The sequence below is a fragment of the Gorilla gorilla genome, chromosome 21 (genome assembly GCF_029281585.2).
Source record: "Gorilla gorilla gorilla isolate KB3781 chromosome 21, NHGRI_mGorGor1-v2.1_pri, whole genome shotgun sequence".
NCBI lineage: Eukaryota > Metazoa > Chordata > Mammalia > Primates > Hominidae > Gorilla > Gorilla gorilla.
This window is the reverse complement of record NC_073245.2, coordinates 59582375-59603648: the sequence shown is the minus strand read 5'-3', so window position 1 is coordinate 59603648 and position 21274 is coordinate 59582375. Positions and strand designations below refer to the sequence as shown.

Genomic DNA, 21274 nt, shown 5'->3' with positions numbered 1-21274 from the left:
CTCCAGGGCTCAAGTGATCCGCCCGCCTCAGTCTCCCAAGTGCTGCGATTACAGGCGTGAGCCACCACACCCAGCCTCAGATTTCTTCTTTTTATAGGAACTTCAGTCATATTGGATTAGGGCCCACCCTAATGGCCCCATTTTAACTTGATTACCTCTGTAAAGATCCTATTTCTTTTTTTTTTTTTTTTTTTTTTGAGGTGAAGTCTCACTCTGTTGCCCAGGCTGGAGTGCAGTGGTGTGATCTCGGTTCACTATAACTTCTGCCTCCCAGGTACAAGTGATTCTTGTGCCTCAGCCTCCCAAATAGCTGGGATTACAGGCGTGTACCACCACACCTGGCTAATTTTTGTATTTTTAGTAGAGATGGGGTTTCGCCATATTGGCCAGAGGTCATCCTCAGGTGATCCACCTGCTTTGGCCTCCCAAAGTGGTGGGATTACAGGTGTGAACCACCGTACCTGGCCTCAGATTTCTTCATTTTATAAGGACATCAGTCATATTGGATTAGGGCCCACCTTAATGACCCCATTTTAACTTGATTACTTCTGTAAAGATCCTATTTCAGGCCAGACGTGGTGGCTCACGCCTGTAATCCCAGCACTTTGGGAGGCTGAGGTGGGTGGATCACGAGGTCAGGAGATCAAGACCATCCTGGCTAACACGGTGAAACCCCATCTCTATTAAAAATACAAAAAATTAGCTGGGCGTGGTGGCACATGCTTGTAGTCCCAGCTACTTGGGAGGCTGAGGCAGGAGAATCACTTGAACCAGGGAGGTGGAGGTTGCAGTGAGCCGAGATTGCGCCACTGCACTCCAGCCTGGGCAACAGAGCGAGACTCTGTCTCAAAAAAAAAAAAAAAAAAAAAATCCCATTTCTACATCAAGTCACATCCTTGGGTACTGGGGATTAAGACTTTAACGTATCTTTTTAGAAGGGACACAGTGAAATCCTTAACCACAGGATATGGGATTAGGGAGTGATGCTTGGCACTCCTTTAGGGAGGGGGTCAGGAAAGGCCTCTCTGAGTTGGTGATATTTGAGCAGAGACCTGCATGGAGAGAACAGTCCTGCAAACACCTGGGAAGAGTGTTCCGGGCAAAGGGAACAGCAAGTGCAAAGTGGCAAAATCAATGTACCTACTATGTCACAGTGCTGTAAGGATTCAATTAGCAAACAGTTAATGTAAGTCATTATTATTGTTGTTGTTCTTCTTCTTCTTCTTTTTCTTTTTTTTTGAGGCAGAGTCTCGCTCTGTCGCCAGGCTGGAGTGCAGTGGAGTGATCTCGGTTCACTGCAGCCTCCTCCTCCCGGGTTCAAGCAATTCTCCTGCCTCAGCCTCCCGAGTAGCTGGGACTACAGGCGTGCGCCACGACACTCGGCTAATTTTTGTATTTTTAGTAGAGACAGGGTTTCACCATGTTGGCCAGGATGGTCTTGATTTCCTGACCTCGTGATCCACCCACTTCGGCCACCCAAAGTGCTGGGATTACAGGCGTGAGCCACCGCACCCGGCCTTCTTCTTCTTCTTTATCCTTTTTGTTAAAGGCTCTGACTCAGTGGCTACACATGGGCCTGGTTGCCTTCTTGAGGCTGGGAATCCACAGTGAAGAAGCCAGACAAGGCCCTGTCGTCATGCTGCTGACAGTCGGATGACATCTGTCATCTTGGTTGCGGAGACCAAGAGACCAACAAGTCAAAAATAAAGCAACAGGCCAGGTGTGGTGGCTTGTGCCTGTAATCCCAGCACTCTGAGAGGCTGAGGCGGGCAGATCACTAGAGGCCAGGAGTTCAAGACCAGCCTGGGCTATCATGGGGAAACCCTGTCTCTACTAAAAATACAAAAATTAGCCAGGTGCAGTGCCACAGGTCTGTAATCCCAGCTATTCAGGAGGCTCAGGCAGGAGAACCTCTTGAATCCAGGGAGGTGGAGGTTGCAGTGAGCTGACATCGTGCCACTGCACACCAGTGTGGGTGACAAAGTGATATTCCGTCTCAAAAAAATAAGACTGGGCACGGTGGCTCATGCCTGTAGTCCCAGCACTTTGGGAGTCCGAGGCCGGTGGAACACCTGAAGTCAGGAGTTCAAGACCAGACTGGCCAACATGGCAAAACCCCATCTCTACAAAAAATACAAAAATTAGCCAGACATGGTGGCACGTGCCTGTAGTCCCAGCTACTCAGAGGCTGAGGCAGGAGAATTAGTTGAACCTGGGAGATGGAGGTTGCAGGGGGCTGAGATTGCACCACTGCACTCTAGCCTGGGTGATAGAGTGAAACTCAGTCTCAAAATAAATAAATTTAAAATAATAATAATAATAATAGGCCAGGTGTGGTGGCTTACGCCTGTAATCCTAGCACTTTGGGAAGCCGAGGCGGGTGGATCACCTGAGGCTGGGAGTTCGAGACCAGCCTGACCAACACGGAGAAACCCTGTCTCTATTAAAAATACAAAATTAGCCAGGTGTGGTGGTGCATGCCTGTAATCCCAGCTACTCGGGTGGCTGAGGCAGGAGAATTGCTTGAACCCAGGAGGCAGAGGTTGCAGTGAGCTGAGATTGTGCCATCGCACTGCAGCCTGGGAAACGAGAGTGAAACTCTGCCTCAAATAATAATAATAATAATAATAATAATAATAATAATAATAATAATAAAGCAACAGCATGTGATAGTTGATAGGAGTCCTCATAGGACAATATATAACAGGTGACCTCATAGAGGGTGACTGCTGGGCAAGGCTGGGTGGGAATCTCCTCTAGATAATGCAATCAGGGAAGGCCTCTCTGAGGAGGTGACATTGCAGCTGAAGTATCTCTCCAGGTGTTAGGGAAAGTTTATGGAGAAAAGTCCGCTGATCAGGTCGAGATCCATGACTGGGCTGGCACTGACTGTGGGGGAGATGCACCAAAGATGAGAACCTGATGAGCCTATTAATGCCTGCAAGTCACTTCCCATTTATAAAGAGTAAAGGCCCTGATCAAAATGGTCTCAAAGTCCAAACTTCCCTCACCATCCCCATGGCCACCCTGTCCCTATAACTGAATAAAGAAAACATAAGTAAGATATGGAAAGTAACTCCTCAGTCAAATCCCAATGTTCATTTCTGACCTTGGGTAAAGACAGAAGCAATTAAAAACAGATACTGGTGGATGTCCCTGCTTTACCTGTTGGACAACTCTCAAAGAGAGCTAACCAAGTGGCTCCATGTTCTCAGAGGGTTGTTTGGGTTAGAGTCAACACATCTCTTCAAAGGCCCTAGAAAATCCTTTTCTTCTGGGAATTCCTTTACCTCCTAATTGTTTCAGGGCAATTTGCCAGTAAAGGGGAGCTTATGTTAGGTGTTTAAGGAATGCTGAATGCAACTGTGTTGAGTCAGGTTCTATAAAGTCTCTTCTGCCTGGCTAGAAAAGAACGTGGCTGTTTTGACATTTCCATGATCATGCTACTTTCCTTTTGAAGCTACATTTGTTATTTTGCTTCATTTGGGGAGAAAAGCCAGAAATCTGCCTTAAGCTTCATCCTCTCCTCCCCACCATGTAGCCATGTAGTTGGGGCTACGGAGATAGCACAGAAGGACAGACCTGGGCTCAAGACCCAGAACATGGGGCAGGGCAGAGGGGTGCAGGGGAGAGACAGAGAGAGAGAGAGAGAGAGATTGAGAGAAGGGGCCTGACCACAAGTGTGTGCTCTATTATCAGGTCGTCGTGGAGACTCTGGTGGATTTGTATTCGCTCTGCAATTATTTCTTTCTTTTTTTGAGGCAGTTTCACTCTGTCACCCAGGTTAGGGTGCAGTGGTGTGATCTCGGCTCACCGCAACTTCCGCCTCCTGGGTTCAAGCGATTCTTCTGCCTCAGCCTCCTGAGTAGCTGGGATTACAGGCACCCACCACCACGCTCAACTAACTTTTGTGTTTTTAGTGGTGATGAGGTTTTGCCATGAAGGCCAGGCTGGTCTCGAACTCCTGACCTCAAGTGATCCGCCCCTCTCGGCCTCCCAAAGTGCTGGGATTACAGGCGTGAGGCATCATGCTCAGCTGCTCTGTAGTTATTTCCGGAGCACCTGCTAAAGGCTGGAGCACTGTGCTGGGATCCAGGAGTCCATCGGTGAAGCCACAGTTAACCTGCCCTCATGTGGCTTATAGTTTCCTGCATATTCACATCTGACAGACTCAAGCAGAGCTTTAGCAGCAGAATCCTAAAGAGCAGGACTTTTCTTCTTGGCCCTTCCACCAATTAGCAGGCCCTCAGTTTTCTCCTCTGTGAAAAGGGTTCAACCATCCATGCCATGTTTCTCACAAGGACTTGTGAGAGGCCCCTAGGTGACTGTAGAGTAAAGGATGGCTGTATGAAGTTGCTTTTTATGGAGAATGTATTCTGTGCTAAGAACTGGGTAGGTCATTTATTTTTCCTTTTTTTCTCAGATGCGGTTTTGCTCTGTCACCCAGGCTGGAGTGCAGTGCCATGATCATAGCTTACTGCAGCCTTGAACTCCTGGGCTCAAGTAATCCTCTTGCCTCTGCCTCCTGAGTAGCTGGGACTACAGGTGTGCACCACCAAGCCCGGTTAATTTTTAAAATTTTTTGTAGAGAAGAGATCATGCTGTGTTGCTCAGGCTGGTCTCAAACTCCTAGCCTCAAGGATCCTCCCAAGTCAGCCTCCCAAAGCACTGGGATTACAGGCTTCAGCCACTGTGCCTGCATTTTTTTTTTTTTTTTTTGGTGGTGGCGGGGGGGGGTCCTTACTCCACCCTATTCAGCTGGCGTTGGTTTCTCCCTTACCCAGAGGTCACAGGGGGCCAGTTTATCTTCCAAGGAGGCTCAAGACTCTGAGCAGCAGAAAGGTAACTGTGAAAGGACATTGCTGGGGAGAGTTTGATGGGACCAGAGAGGTAGAGGTGCCAGACTGATACAGGATGTACTTATACTAAAAAAAATGATTCCTTGTTTATCTGAAATTCAAACTGAACTGGGCATCCTGTATTTGTATTTGCTAGACCTGGCCGCCCTACAGAGGTTCTGACATCAGGCTGGTAGAGGCCTGGGCTGTAGCTGGGACCAGAGGCATTGGAGTGAGTCACTGTTCCCGAGGCTGGTGAGCCGAAGGGTTGCGGGCAGGCAATTCAGGTAAGACAGCAGTGAGCAGGGGCAAGGGTGGGATGGATTCCTAGAATCTGGGCGATTTCTGCAGCTGGAAGCCTCCCGCCCCCAGGGTAATCCACCACTTCTGCCTTCAGCTTCGGGACTTTGGCCTTCAGCTCCCCATGGAATTCGTCTCTCTCCTCTCTCTTTGTTTGAGCTGCTTGCTGTGAATACCAAGTAGTCAGCTCTTAGGCTAACCCAGCCCCTGCACTGCAGCTCTCTGGGCCACGCTCCCAGTTTTGCTTTACATTGGAATCACTGCGGCTTCCTTTTGTAACCCAGTTACCCCCAGTGGGCTTCAGTTTTCCTGCATCCTCATTAAAAGCCGATTTTTCTTTTTTTTTTTTTTTTTTGAGACAGAGTCTCGCTCTGTCACCCAGGCTGGAGTGCAGTGGCGCAATCTCGGCTCACTGCAAGCTCCACCTCCCGGGTTCATGCCATTCTCCTGCCTCAGCCTCCCGAGTAGCTGGGACTATAGGTGCCCGCCACCACGCCTGGCTAATTTTTTTTGTATTTTTAGTAGAGACGAGGTTTCACCGTGTTAGCCAAGATGGTCTCGATCTCCTGACCTCGTGATCCGCCTGCCTCGGCCTCCCACAGTGCTGGGATTACAGGTGTGAGTCACCACGCCTGGCCAAAAGCCGATTTTTCTAATTATTTAACTTGAAAAATGGGGATTTGGGCTCCTCTGCAGCTGATTCATTCAGCTACTCTCTTGTCCAATATTCACCAATTATTTTTGAGCACCTACTATGTGCCAGAGTGATAGAGAATTGAACAAAACAGACAGCAGGTAAGAACTCGATCATAGGAATTTATACCTGCCCGGCGCGGTGGCTCACATCTGTAATCCCAGTACTTTGAGAGTTCAAGGCAGGCGGATTGCTTGAGCCCAGGACTTCAAGACCAGCCTGGGCAAGTGGCGAAACCCCGTCTCTACAAAAAATACAAAAATTAGTTGGGTATGGTGTTGCGTGCCTGTAGTCCCAGCTACTCAGGAGGCTGAGGTGGGAGAATCGCTTGAACCTGGGATGGAGGTTGCAGTGAGCCAAGATCGGGCCACTGAACTCCAGCTTGGGAGACAGAGCAAGACTCTGTCTCAAAAAAAAAAATAAAATAAAATTTGTACCCGGTGATTAAACATGTATAAAGTATTAAATTATGATTGTCATGGGCACTATGAGGACACCATATAACTGGAGGATCTGATTTTTTTTTTTTTGAGACAGAGTTTTGCTCTTGTCGCCCAGGCTGGAGTGCAGTGGCGTGATCTCGCTCACTGCAACCTCCGCCTCCCGGGTTTAAGCAATTCTTCTGTCTCAGCCTCCAGAGTAGCTGGGATTACAAGCGCCCGCCACCACACCCGGCTAATTTTTGTATTTTTTAGTACAGACGGGGTTTCACCATGTTGGCCAAGCTGGTCCTGAACTCCTGACCTCAGGTGATCACACACCTCGGCCTCCTAAAGTGCTGGGATTACTGGCGTGAGCCACCGTGCCCAGCCTAGGATCTGATTTTTTTTTTGGGAAATGAGTCTGGGAAGGCTGTCCTGAAGAAATGAATTTTGTGTTGGGTTTTGAAGGATGAGTAGGAGTTACCTGACAGCAATAACAATAGCAATAGCTAACTGGGTGCCAGATGCTGTGCTAAGTGAGCACTTTTTACTACATGAATTAATTTAATCCTGACAACACTCTGGGAGGTGCTATTATTCCCACTTTAGAGGCCCAGAGAGGTTAAGTTACTTACATGCGGTGGCGCAGTGAGTGAAAGGCAGAGCCAAGATTTGAATCCAGGCAAACTCACTCAGTCTTTGAAGCCGGCTGGAGCTCAGACCCTGAGCAAAAGCTGGAGAAGGGAATCCTACAGGCCCCCTAGGGCTCGTTGAAGAATTTCAGACTGTGGCCTGAGAACAATGGGAAACCTGTGAAGGGTTTTAGAGGTGGGGGTTGGGGGATGGGGATGTGATCTGGCCCAAATTGAAATTTCAAAAGATCCTTCCAGCTGCTGAGGGTGGAGGATGGGAGCAGAGTCGGGGTGAGGAGGCTGTTCCCTTCCAGCCCAGATAGCAGATAATGGTGGCTCTGGAGCCAAGCACCTGTGCAGAATGGAGCTACGCCGCCGCAGTCGGCAGTGGAAGGCGCTCGGAAGGTGAAGCCACAGGGCTTGGGATGGGAGATGGGGAAGCGGTGGTCAAGGGTGATGTCCAGATCAGGGACTTGAGGAACCAGGTGGATGGAAAACACAGGGAGGTTTGGGGGGCCTCAGAACACGAGATGAATTGTGATTGAATTGCCCTCTCTGGAATTTCTGTTTGTGTTTGGTCTATTTTTTGCTGCTGTTGTTGGTAAATTGGTTCCTGATCACCTGTAAGTGTTGGTTTCTCCATAGTTTTAGCTTCTTGAAATTTTAGAGGCCAAGTAGGCTGAGGTTTCATTTTTCTTATGAATGTTTTCCTTTTTTCTGATGTGTAAATTACTTGATCTCTCTGCACCTCAGGTTTCTCACCTGTAAAATGGGGGTTATCCTTGTACCTGCCTCATAGGGTTGTTGGAGGGGTTAAATTAATTAATATGTAAAGTGTGTTTGGAACAGTGCCTGGCACATGGCACCTCAATAAGTGCAAGCCACTCTTCCAAGGTAAAGATGAGGAGGAGGAGATGTCGTCATGACAACGAGGAGGGCGATGGAGGCAGTGGTGGCAGCAGGAGGAGGCTAAAGCCCATAGAAGTCACTCCAGGAACTTAGCAAGGCCACATTAAGCCTATTGTGCCCAGTATTGAGCAAATTGTTTTAAAGCATTTGTACTGAGCCCCAGGAATTGACGTTCACTCAAATCAACAGACTCCCCTGTGTGGGACCTACTCTAGGCTCTGGAGATGAACCGTCATATCAAGTGCTTGTAAAGGACAAGATTGCTGCCCTGAAAAGCAAATACAACACATAATTTTTTTATTTTTGTTTTTTGAGACAGAGTCTCGCTTTGTCACACAGGCTGGAGTGCAGTGGTGCCATCTTGTCTCACTGCAACCTCCGCCTCCCGGGTTCAAGGGTTTCTCCTGCCTTCCTGCCTCAGCCTCCCGAGTAGCTGGGGTTACAGGCACCTGCCACCACGTCCAGCTAATTTTTTGCATTTTTAGTAGAGATGGGGTTTCACTGTGTTGGCCAGGCTGGTCTCGAACTCCTGACCTCAGGTGATCCACCTGCCTCAGCCTCCCAAAATGCTGTGATTACAGGTGTGAGCCACTGTGCCCAGCCAAAATACATTATTTTATTTTATCTTATTGTATTTTATTTCTTCTTTTTTTTTTTTTTTGAGATGGAGTCTCCCTCTGTCACGCAGGCTGGAGTGCAGTGGCGTGATCTTGGCTCACTGCAACCTCTGCCTCCTGGGTTCAAGTGATTTTCCTGCCTTCCTGCCTCAGCCTCTAGAGTAGCTGGGACTACAGGCGTGTGCCACCACGCCTGGCTAATTTTTGTATTTTTAGTAATGATGGGGTTTTCACCATGTTGGCCAGGCTGGTCTCGAACTCCTGACCTCAAGTGATCCATCCCCCTTGGCCTCTCAAGGTGCTGGGATTATAGGCGTGAGCCACCACGCCTGGCTTTTCTTTTTCTTTCTTTCTGAGACAGAATCTCGCTCTTTCACCCAGTCTGGAGTGAAGTGGTGCAATCTTGATTCACTGCAACCTCCATCCCCTACCAGGTTCAAGCGATACTCCTGCCTCAGCCTCCCAAGTAGCTGGGATTACAAGCGCCCACCACCACGCCTGGCTAATTTTTGTTTGTTTGTTTGTTTGTTTCGAGACAGAGTCTCGCTCTGTCGCCCAGGCTGGAGTGCAGCACGTGATCTCAGCTCACTGCAACCTTTGCCTCCTGGATTCAAACGATTCTCCTGCCTCAGCCTCCCAAGTAGCTGGGATTACAGGCGTCCACCACCACACCTGGCTAATTTTTGTATTTTCAGTAAAGACAGGGTTTCGCCATGTTGGCCAGGCTGGTCTCGAACTCCTGACCTCAGGTGATCCACCTGTGGGAGCTATCTTCATATCTATTAATTCATTTTCTCTATTTACTGTATAACCCGATGAGATAGAGAGTAGTATTCCTATTTTACATGTGGAGGATCAGGTGTAGGGAGTTATAGAAATTATTTGGGGTTCTGGAGCTACACAGTGCAGAGTCAGTCTGTCTTAAGCTTGAGTGTACATGTCTAGCTACCCTTTTATAGGGCTCTCTTTTGGGGTGGGTTCAGGGATGGTGTGGATTAGATGTAGAGGAGAGTGGGGATGGGAAGGTAAAGAACATTGTGGAATATTTTGAGTCTTAGTAATGGAAAGATGGTGGAGGGAATGGCGACCTTGTCTCTGAGCTTATCTCCATGCTTAGGTCCTCTGGATCTTTTGTTTTGTTTTGTTTTGTTTTGTTTTGAGACGGAGTCTCTGTTGCCCAGGCAGGAGTGCAATGGCGGGATCTCGGCTCACTGCAACCTCTGCCTCCTGGGCTCAAGCAATTCTCCTGCCTCAGCCTCCTGAGTAGCTGAGATTACAAGTGCCCACCACCACGCCCGGCTAATTTTTTATTTTTTGAGAAGGAGACTCGCACTGTTGCCTGGGCTGGACTGCAATGGCGTGACCTCGGCTCACTGCAACCTCCTCCTCCCAGGTTCAAGTGAGTCTCCTGCCTCAGCCTCCAGAGTAGCTGGGATTACATGCCTGGCTAATTTTGTGTATTTTTTAGTAAAGACGAGGATTCACCATATTGGCCAAGCTGGTCTCGAACTCCTGACCTCGTGATCCACCCACCTCGGCCTCCCAAAGTGCTGAGATTACAGGTGTGAGCCACCGCACCTGGCCAATTTTTGTATTTTTAGTAGGGACGAGGTTTCAACATGTTCACCAGGCTGTTCTCTAACTCCTGACCTCACGTGATCTGCCTGCCTCAGCCTCGCCTCCTAAAGTGCTGGGATTACAGATGTGAGCCACCATGCCTGGCCTGGTCCTCTGCATCTTATTATTATTATTATTTTATTTTATTATTTATTTATTTTGAGACAGAATCTCGCTCTGTCGCCCAGGCTGGAGTGCATTGGCGCGATCTTGGCTCACTGCAACCCCTGCCTCCCGGGTTCAAGAGATTCTCCTGCCTCAGCCTCCCGAGTAGCTGGGACTACAGGCGTGTGCTAATTTTTTGTATTTGTATTTTTATTTATTTATTATTTTTATTTTTTATTTTTTAGACTGAGTTTCACTCTTGTTGCCCAGGCTGGAGTACAGTGGCACGATCTCGACTTACCACAACCTCTGCCTCACCACAACCTCTGCCTCACCACAACCTCTGCCTCCTGGATTCAAGCGATTCTCCTGCCTCAGCCTTCCTGAGTAGCTGGGATTACAGGCATGCAACACCACGCCCGGCTAATTTTGTATTTTTAGTAGAGATGGGGTTTCTCCACATTGGTCAGGCGGGTCTTGAACTCCTGACCTCGTGACCCACCCGCCTCGGCCTCCCAAAGTGCTGGGATTACAGGCGTGAGCCACTGCGCCCGGCCACTTTATTTTATTTTTTGAGACAGAATCTCACTCTGCTGCCCAGGCTGGAGTGCAGTGATATGATCACCACTCACTGTAGCCTTGAGTTCCTTGACTCAAGTGATCTTCCTACCTCATCCTGTCTAGTAGCTAGGACTACAGGTGTGCACTAGCACGCCTGGCTAATTTCTTCTATTTTTTGTAGAGACATGGTCTTGCTTTGTTGCCCATGCTGGTCTCGAACTCCTGGGCTCAAGCAATCTGCTCACCTCAGCCTCCCAAAGCACTGGGATTACAGGATTGAGCCATGGGACCCAGCCTCTTTGCACCTTATTTGGTGTAGCCATACCTGGCCTTTTTTTGTTCCACTGAAACATCAAACTGCCAAGCTCAGACCAACTTAGAGCCTTCATACTTCCTGTTCCCTCCACCAGGAAGGTTCTATGTTCTTCGCTCCAATGTCACAGCCTCCTTGAAGGGTCTCCCCACTTCCTGCCCACACTATCTAAAGCAGATAAACCGGCAGGCACTGTGGCTCATATCTGTAATTCCAGCACTTTGGGAGGCTGAGGTGGGAGGAGCATTTGAGCCCAGGAGTTTGAGATCTGCCCAGACCACAGAGCAAGACCCCTGTCTCTCTTTTTTTTTTTTGAGACATTGTTTCACTCTTGTTGCCCAGGCTGGAGTGCAATGACACGATCTTGGCTCACAGCAACCTCCGCCTCCCGGGTTCAAGCGATTCTCCTGCCTCAGCCTCCCGAGTAGCTGAGATTACAGGCATGAGCCACCATGCCTGGCTAATTTTGTATTTTTAGTAGAGACGGGGTTTCTCCATGTTGGTCAGTCTGGTCTCGAACTCCCGACCTCAGGTGATCTGCCCGCCTCGGCCTCCCAAAGTGCTGGGATTACAGGCATGAGCCACCGTGCCCAGCCTGACCCCTGTCTCTTACAAATAAAAAATTAAGTCTGGGCGCGGTGGCTCATGCCTATAATCCCAGCACTTTGGGAGGCCGAGGCGGGAGGATCACAAGGTCAAGAGATCGAGACCATCCTGGCCAACATGGTGAAGTCCCGTCTCTACTAAAAATACAAAAATTAGCCGGGCGTGTTGGCATGCGCCTGTAATCCCAGCTCAGGAGGCTGAGGCAGGAGAATCTTTTGAACCTGGGAAGCAGAGGTTGTAGTGAGCTGAGATCTCGCCACCACACTCCAGCCTGGTGACAGAGCGAGACTCTGTCTCAAAAACAAACAAAAAAACTAGTAAAAAATTAAAAAAAAAAATTAGCTGTGTGTGGTGGACACACTTGTGACCCTAGACACTCAGGAGGCTGAGGTGGCAGGATTGCTTGAGCCAAGGTGGTTGAGGCTGCTGTGAGCTGTCATCTTGCCATCACGCTGCAGTCTGGGAAACAGGACGGGGCACGGTGGCTCACGCCTGTAATCCCAGCACTTAGGGAGGCTGAGGCGGGTGGATCACAAGTTCAGGAGATCGAGACCATTCTGACTAACACAGTGAAACCCTGTCTCTACTAAAAATACAAAAAATTAGCCGGGCGTGGTGGCGGGTGCCTGTAGTCCCACCTACTCGGGAGGCTGAGGCAGGAGAATGGCGGGAACCCAGGAGGTGGAGTTTGCAGTGAGCCGAGATCGCGCCACTGCACTCCAGCCTGGGCAATAGAGCGAGACTCCATCTCAAAAAAAAAAAAAAAAAAAAAATCCGGCTGCAATGGCTCATGCCTGTAATCCCAGCACTTTGGGAGGCCGAGGCGGGCGGATCACCTGAGGTCAGGAGTTCGCGACCAGCCTGACCAACATGGAGAAACCCCGTCTCTACTAAAAATACAAAATTAGCCAGGCATGGTGGCTCATGCCAGTAATCTCAGCTACTCGGGAGGCTGAGGCAGGAGAATCGCTTGAACCCGGGAGGCAGAGGTTGTAGTGAGCCGAGATCATGCCACTGCACTCCAACCTGGGAGACAGGGTGAGACTCCGTCTCAAAAAAAAAAAAAGAATGGGATGGTTAGTCCTGACCTCAGTTTACTCATATAGGAGTGGGTTGATAAGTATAATGGTGCCTGCTTTATAGTTTTGAGGATAAATGGGTTAGTTCATGTAAAGTGTTTAAAATCGTATCTGATGGCCGGGCACAGTAGCTGACGCCTGTAATCCCAGCACTTTGGGAGGCTGAGGCAGGTGGATCACTTGAGTCAGGAGTTTGAGACCAGCCTGGCCAACATGGTGAAACCTCGTCTCTACTATAAATACAAAAATTAGCGCGGCGTGGTGGCACGCACCTGTAATCCCAGCTACTCTGGAGACTGAGGCAGGAGAATCTCTTGAACGCAGGAGGTGGAGGTTGCAGTGAGCTGAAGCTGCGCCGCTGCACTCCAGCCTGGGAGACACAGTGAGACTCTATCTCCAAAAAAAAAATAATAATAATAAAAAAAAAAATAAGAGTGAGCCAAGAGGGAAATAGTAACAGCAACTAAATGAGTGCTGACTCTGTGCAGCGTTGCTGCAAGCTTTTGGTAGCGATGATTTATTCAATGATTCCAAGTACTTATTATTTTTGTTCCCATTGTACTGATGAGAAAATCAAGGCACAGAGAATTTAGTACTTCAAGCAAGGCCGCACAGCTGGCAAGTGGGGTGGCTGGGATCCACACTCAGAGAGTGTGGCACCAGCAGCCACACACTCAATCACTGCACAATTGTGCTTCTTGATGTGGGGAAGAGAGAGGAAAAAGGTTACAGGTGCAAGAGAAATGGGGCTAGTTGTTAAGCCAGGGCTCAGATGGAAAGATATCTGATGTAGGGTGCAGCAGAAGAGAGGCCTTGTCGGCTGTGGGGAATCCTTTCAGAAGCAGCAGGGAAGATGCAGACATGTTGAGGCCCCGCGGAGGAAATGGCTAGCTGCTGGGTGGTTTGGGGAAGTGGGCAGATCCATTGATTGTAGGAAGGGTCAGAGTAGAAGATCAAGTACCACGGCTTCAAGGAGGAGAGAACAAGTTAGAGAATGGAAAGAACAGGTGGATGATCGGAGTGGCCGGAGCAGAGTGAGCCACAGGAGGGTGGAGGGAGATGGTCGGAGATCAGAAGGGCACAGCGCCAGCCGGGAGGCTGGTGGGCCATTTTCTGGACTTGGGCTGTTACTGAGAAATAGGAGTCATTGATGGATTTTGAGCAGAGGAAGGACAGGTGCTGACTTGTGTTTTGAAAGGATCACTGGCTGGCCGGGAACGGTGGTTCATGCTTGTAATCCCAACACTTTGGGAGGCCAACGCAGGCAGATCGCTTGAGCTTAGGAGTTCCTGACCAGCCTGGCCAACATGGTGAAATTTGAAACCCCGTCTCTACTGAAAATACCAAAAAAAAAAAAAAAAAAAAAATTAGCCGGGCGTGGTGGTTTGCACCTGTAATCCCAGCTACTCGGGAGGCTGAGGCAGCAGAATCACTTGAATCCAGGAGGCGGATGTTGCAGTGAGCTGAGATGGCGCCACTGCACTCCAGCCTGGGCGACAGAGTGAGACTGTGTCTCAGAAAAAAAATAATAAAATAAGTAAGTGGCTGGGCACGGTGGCTCACGCCTGTAATCCCAGCACTTTGGGAGGCCAAGGCAGGCGGATCACGAGGTCAGGAGATCGAGACCATCCTGGACAACATGGTGAAACCCCTGTCTCTACTAAAGACACAAAATATTAGCTGGGTGTGGTGGCATGTGTCTGTAATCCCAGCTACTCAGGAGGCTGAGGCAGGAGAATTGCACGATCCTGGGATACGGAGGTTGCAGTGAGCTGAGATTGTGCCACTGCACTCTAGCCTGGGCGACAGAGTGAGACTTTGTCTCAAAAAAAAAAAAAAAAAAAAAAGGAGAGAAAAAAAATAAAAGGATCACTGGCAGCCTGGGTGGTACGGTGTGTGTATGTGTGTGTGAGTGCATGTGTACAAGTGTTTGCAAGGGCAGAAGCAGAGAGCTCAGGTAAGATTCTTGCAACCATCCAGATGGGAGATGGTGTTCTACTGAGCTCTAATATATGTCAAGTGCTGTGTTCAACTCTTGAGGGCATGATGGTGAAGAATTCAGACAAGGTCCTTCCTTGCCTTGTGAAGCGCTCAGCCTGGTGCACAGTTTCTCAGCCTCTGCACTATTGACATTTGAGGCTGGCTAATTCTCCACTGGGGGGTCTTGTCCTATGCGTTGTAGGATGTTTAGCAGCCCTAGATGCCAGTAGCACTCCCCACTTTCCTGAAAGATCTTACAACCCAAAATGGAGACAACCCAAAATGTCCCTAGGCATTGCTAAATGTCCCCTTGAGGGGCCAAAACCACCGGTCTAGTGGGAGGGAGAAACAGAGCGAACGAATCTATAGTCTTCTGCCCATAAAAGTAATTGCTAGGAAGAAAAAAGAGTAGGGCCTGAGTTTTCCTGCTTTTCATTTTCTTTCTGCTCCTGCATCCCTTGCTCGGCGCCCCACCCGCGCTGTGGCCATCTGCCTGATGAGGGGCGACCATCCACCCCCTGCCCTTTCCACTAGCCCTTTTTGTTTTCCCTCCCGCCATTTGCCTAATCCTGCCAGTCCCTCCTAGAAAGAGGTAAAAAAAAAAAAAAAAAAAAACCAAAAAACCCCACACCCCTCTCCTAGTAGGCATCTTCTCCAAGGGAGGGAGGCTCCTATCTGCCTCTTTGTGGCTGTAACATGACGCAGTCAGCTGCGGGCTCTGAAGGTGAGCCCTTCTGTCACGGTGCCCGAAGTTGGCCTCAGTTCTAATTGGCCAGAAAGGAACAAAACAAAACAAGATATTTAAAACACTTCCCTGACTCAATCCTGTCCATTTCGCGTAACGGTCAGAGAGGCCTGCTGTAGCTGGAGGCCGATAACTGCAAGTGTGCTTATTTTTGTAGGCAGCCGAACAGGCTATCTCGGGATGCAGCTTGTGGGGCCGCTCCTGCCGCTGCTCGCCTGGCTGGAGGCCAGCGGAACGGGCAAGCCATTTCAGGGAGGCCAGGCCTTAGCTCGTAAGGTGCTGGGGGAAGGGAGCTGGGGCCAGCCTTTCCTCTCCCTCGAGACCAGTGTTGTTACTGTGACACTCTGCCTGGCTCCCTACAGCCTGATTCTGTACCCCGATCCTCTCTGTACCCTGGGAATATTAAGAGAGACACATTTTTATCTATTTTTATTAGCTCATTGCTTATTAATATCACCAAAGAACCTGCTTGTTTAGGCCTGTGCTGGCTTTTCTAGCCAGAGGCCTAATGATTGGACTGTTTTCTTCCCTTTCCTTAAAGGGCTTAAAGCCAGGGTTTCCCAACCTTGGACATTTTGGATCAGATACTTCCTTGTTGTGGCAGGGCTGGTCCTGTCTACTATAGGATGTTTTGCATCATCCCTGGCCTCTACCCACTAGATACTGGTAATACAACCTCCCTAGCTGTGACAACCCACACGTCTCCAAGCATTGCCAAATGCCCCCTGGAGGGCAAACCCCCCCATGGTTGAACCACTGGTTTCATGGAATATAAAAGCCTAATTTTAGAGATGGCAAAGTGCTCCCCCTTGACATCTTGCATCTTGCTGGAGGTTGGGAGGGAGAGGGTCGCTTCCTCTGGGCCTCAATCTGTAATGAGGGGCATTTGAATGAGTCTAATGTAAAAGTTTCCTTCAGCGCCATCATTCAATACTGAAAACCCACCTCAAAAGGGTGGGTCTTCAGGTTGCAGCATTGAGTTGTGATGACGCCACTGCACTCAAGCCTGGGCGACAGAGCGAGACACTGTATCAAAAAACAAAAAAGCAAAAAACTGGTCTACCTCCTAAAAGAAAACACAGATTATGTAGTTGCTGTTCGTAGGTTTCAGCCTCATTGTTTCTGCTGTGCTTGGTTCAGCTTTGCTTTTGCTTCTTTCTTTAGAGCCAGGCGAAGGTACAGAGTTTAGGGATGTGAAGTGCTAACGGGGATGGACGTCTGATCTCTGGCACTTCCCAGCTGTGTGACCTTGGGCAGCTCACTTCACCTCTCTGGGCTTAGTTCCAGGTTTCTAACAATGCCACCTACTTCAGGAATCAGTCTATGTAAAGCACTAATTTAGAAGTAACTGCTGGGATACTCACTGCAGTGGGGCTTTAAGAGGAGCTGCTGAATGGATTTCTAGATTGAGACCTGCAACATTTGGTTTTATTTCCTGCTTATCAGCCACATTCCATGAAGCCCAGGACCAGCCCTTTGTAGGCCTGCCCCAGGCTTTCTTTTCAATCTGTGTTCCTCCCAGGATTCCATCTGCCACCATACTTTTGTGTCTGTCCCCAGCCGAATTGCTGTTTTCCAGATAACCTCAGACCTACCCGAATGCCAACAGCATTCCTCAAACAGAGCAGAGCTGCCAGAATAAGCCAGCAGCTTCCTGCTCTTTGCCCCAGAAAACATTTCAAGTGATCAAGTGATCAGAGAGAGGGAGGGAGGCGGGGAGGATGCTGTAGCTGCTTATGCAACAAGCTTTAATCCCAGGTTAAAATCCACCACGCACACCAGCGGCATATTTTATTTCCTCATTGGTTCGTGGACTTAGCTGCATGGGAGATCTGCCACCAACCCCACAGTCCTGTTTGTTCCCCTCAAAGCAGCACCCGCAGAAACAAACAGCATTCCATATGGGATGGCGGTGGAGGGCCGCTGCCCACACAGCTAGGAGGGTGAGCACGCACTGCTTCACTGTGGCCTCCATCTCTCGCCTCCTCCCATTTAGTCTCCCCATGCAGCTTTCTACCTCCAGGAAGAGCAGGCCCCTCCCTTTTGGTGAGGCCCAGGCCTGCTGTCCAGAGCCCTGGAGCTTTGTCAGATTGGGTGGCCATGGAGCTGTCCCTCCCTGCAGCTTGGCCTCAGCAGCCTAAAACAGTAACAACAGCAACATCCTGTCCGTTTTTATAAAGCCTGGGTCCTGCCCTGCCGTACAGTGAGTTTCGATTCCCAGTTCGTTCCTGAGCCTGTTTGATATGAGATTCCCGGCCAGGAAGAATTTATGTACAAGCAGTGGGCATCTGTTGTCCATGTGGGGGTTGGGGGGGCAGGGAAAGCAAGCCATCAGCTCTTCGTTTTCTTTGTGGGAACGGTGTGGGACAAGAAAGCCCACAAGTCCTAATTTTAGGAGGAGAGGGGAGACTTTATTGCTCCGGAGTTATGCCTCCTGGCATATGGCTGCGTTAACTCTGGACGCTTTCTCCAGCCTCTAAAGAATGGTGTTTATTTAGCTTCTGTGGTTCCAGCTTGCTGTTTTAAAAAATCCTGTTAATTAAGCACCTTGTCATTTAAAATGCCGAAGAAGGAAAGGGAGCGAGAAAGCTGGGGACATTTTACGGTCCTTTTCGATCTCTGGGTACAGACCAACTGCGAAGGCAGCTTTAGGGAGGAGACCGGCAAAGACCTCCTAACGCAATTGAAGTGGGTAGAATTATAAGCAGCTCTGAACAACCAGTTAATATTTTACTGGGGAGCGGTGCCAGAGATGGGGGGGTGGGGGGGCTGCCAAATGGAGGGCTGTGTGTGAAATCGCTGCTCCATCTGCCTTGGGGGACGAAAAGAAGCCGTTCTCTGTGCAAATAAATGGAAGCAAGAATCCTTAGGAAGCCCAGGGGATTTGTCTGCCCACCGAGGAGGGCCCAACTCCCCCAGGCACACACATACAGGGATGATTGTGGCAGGAAGGGCTGACCTACGGGGGTAGGCCTGACGCATAATGGGGGCTCTTGTTTCCGGGCTGTGCGTGCCATCTTTCTGTCTCCCTCTGGATTGAAATGGCTTCTCAGCCCGAGAGGCACTGCCTGTGCCCTGGATTCACAAGGTACACGCCTCCCTGGGAAGCAAAGGCTGAGAGACAGCGGCTCTCTCTCTCTCTTTCTGCATCTGCCGGGAGAGCTGCAGCTGGTATTTTTCCACAGGCCTTTGCTGCGATCTCAAGGCCTAGTTTTTCCCAGCCAGGCCCCGAGTCCGAGAGAGGGTTAACAGGCAGGAAGCCGAAGGCATCGCAGGCTAATACGGAAGTCAGATTTGTGTTTAACTGACAGGTTTAGCAGGCCTCGGCCGTGGGGGAGGGGCCGGGAGGGAAGGGAAGTTTGTAGATCCAGGCATGTGGCCTGCGAGGAGGGCTTTGGGTTTTTCTTAGGGTAAGGACCGAGAGGGTTCCCCCTTGGCATCGTGGCAGGGAGACAGGAACCCACGTTGATTTTGCCTGCAGGACTGGCTAAGCAGGGCGCGAGAGGCCCACGGCTCCCTGGCCTGCCTTGCAAGGAGGCATGGGGACAATGACTATGCAAACTTGACCACTCTGCTCCCCTCCTCCCCTCAGCAGCTACTCCTCGCTCCTCTGAGAAGCCAGGGCTGCTCTCTGCTGATTTTTCGGGGCTCCCCGGGCTGCCTGCTTCCCCCAGCTTCTCAGAGGCCTGCCTCAAGCCCCTTTTTCTGGCCCCTTGGCTGTTTCCCCGGGACTCCCCACTCCCCAGCTTCCCCTTCCCCTTGGAGAGCCACCCTGCTGGACTGTTCTAGAAAAAGGCTGGCCTTCCTCCCTGGACAAGGGCCGTTTCTCTGGGGGCAGGTGAGGGTGAGCCGTTCCAGCCCACTCCAAGAAACTCCCTTCCCAGGGACCTCCGGGCCTCAGGCTTTCCTGGAGCAGGTCAGGCTGGCTGCCCTGGCTGGCCCGTGCCGGGAAATCTAGCCAGGGTGCAGGAGAAGTGCGTGTGGGGGCCCCTTTCCCAAGTTTTTCTTGCTGCAAAAGGCCTAGCTTAGCCTGTCTTTTTCTATGCACAGGATGGCTCTTGCTCACCCGAGCCTCACAAAGATAATCGCTCAGGAAGTGTTTCAGCCAATCCGGGGCGGCTTTACACTCCGATTTGCCGGGGCAGCCAATCGGGGATGAGCTTTTATTAGGCGGCCAGATCATCAGCCGAAGTGCCAAACCCTTTTTCTGTGAGAACTAGGAGCCTGTCCTCCATGTTTTATAAGTATTGACATTACACAGTGTTAACAATGCATCCACAGAGGTAAGCTCGACTTTTTAACCATCTTTTTTCCCCCTCCCTCTGAGACATCCGAATTGTGGGCGAGCAGTGTGATTTCTCTGTGGCTGGCCGTGCCACACTCACCCCCAGAGCACTTATGTTAACTTGGAACTGTTTAGAGAGAATTTTTTTGCTTTCTTGGGTCACATGGCTCAGTAGCCATTAGCCATAGCTTGATTTTGCAAACTGGCAAGGGCCTGGCACACCTTTCCTTCCACCAGGGCATGGTGTTTCTGGAAGAGTTTGAAGCTAGATCCTGGTATGCCAAAAAAGAAGCTTTTTTTTCCTTCTTTTTTTTTTTTCTTTCCCTCTTCCCTCTCTCTTCCCCTCTCTCTCTGAGCAGTTCCCCCCCTCCCACCCCTGCACTATTGTCTTCTCTTTTGCCACATGCCCTGCTGGGGGAAGAAAATGGAAGGTAAGCAAACAGGCTCCTCTCCAAGGAGAGCTCATGGCAGACAGCAGAGCAGGCAAGTTTGCCTCTCCAAAGAGGTTCTGGGAAGGCTGGATAAGTTTTGACAAGAGAGGAGCGTGTTTGCAAAAGAATTGTGCCCTCAGCAGAGCAGTGCTAAGGAGAGTCTAGCTCCTGGGGCCTAGGTGGGTGGTGGTGTCTGTACACGGTCTTCTCTTATTCTACAGAGCTTCTGCACTTGAAACTACATTGTTCAGCCTGTTTTCCTGACTTAGGTTGCTACAGAGTGTTCTGCAAGCCAGCCTACAGGCAGCAAATGTTTCTGAAAGTGTTTTCTAGGCTTTGGAGGAAGTTTTTTGGAGTAGGGATGGGGACTGGGGGGTGGGGGGAGAGAGATCTTGGACAACATCCTGCAAAAAAAAAAAAAAAAAAAAATCTGCAAGGATTCTGAATCCCTTAGCTTTCTACTCTTGCATGATTTTCAAGGAACTAATGTTACCTTTTATCCTTGTTTTCATTTTCCTGTCCCTTTTATACATTGTATCCTCCTCTCTTCTCCTGTGTCATAGAGTGTAGAGGAAATAAAATCATGTCTGTGGCTCATGACAGCATTCCATATTCAGTTGTTGGGTTGTGTTGTTGTTGTTGTGTGTGTTTTTAATAATACCATGTAACTGTTTAAAAAAATTTCCTTTTTGATCAAGTCCCAAATCTGCCAGCCTGTTCTCTCTTCCTAACTGTGGAAAAATGAGACGGTTGCTTGAACATTTGTTGGGTAAGTAAAGCAATCCATTTCCTCTGTGACCATGTTTGAAGAGTTTTGCGAACATTTGGGGTCTGTTTGTAATAGGGGGTCTTGGCTACAGGAGTTGGGGGCTTCATTAGCAGGAACAAAATAAGGGCTTTTTAAAGAGTGTCTTGATTTTAGGTGACTGTTTGAATCCACTGTTTTTCCTGATAACCTGCAGCTAGGATTGAAGATTATACTTCCTGTTTACCCTGAGTCAGGGGAGAAATGTTCAGTTCATTGTGACTTGACTCTAGACCTTTAATGGGGTTTGTTTGGATATTCAAACTGTGAATAGGTGATGTGCTTGTGAAATGTCATGAAACTGCTTGTTCTTAGAGGTGCAGAGCCCTAAAAAC

The 21274-nt window shown here is 49.5% G+C and overlaps 1 protein-coding gene across 24 annotated transcripts in view; it reads left to right on the top strand.

The window, feature by feature from the left end:
- The first annotated feature begins 7146 nt into the window (after positions 1 to 7146).
- ZMYND8 (zinc finger MYND-type containing 8) overlaps positions 7147 to 21274 on the top strand; it is a 158962-nt gene continuing 144834 nt past the window's right edge. For 4 of the 24 annotated variants that reach the window (XM_019017216.3, XM_055373134.2, XM_019017207.3 and 1 more), the window contains exon 1: positions 7164 to 7291. In XM_019017216.3, the coding sequence (XP_018872761.2) occupies positions 7248 to 7291 (44 nt within the window). In that variant the 5' untranslated portion in view covers positions 7164 to 7247. Of the gene's footprint in view, positions 7292 to 18559; positions 19702 to 19734; positions 19979 to 20832; positions 20904 to 21274 lie in introns of those variants that run through there. The other 20 variants (XM_063702173.1, XM_063702163.1, XM_055373142.2 and 17 more) reach the window with 14 other exon arrangements.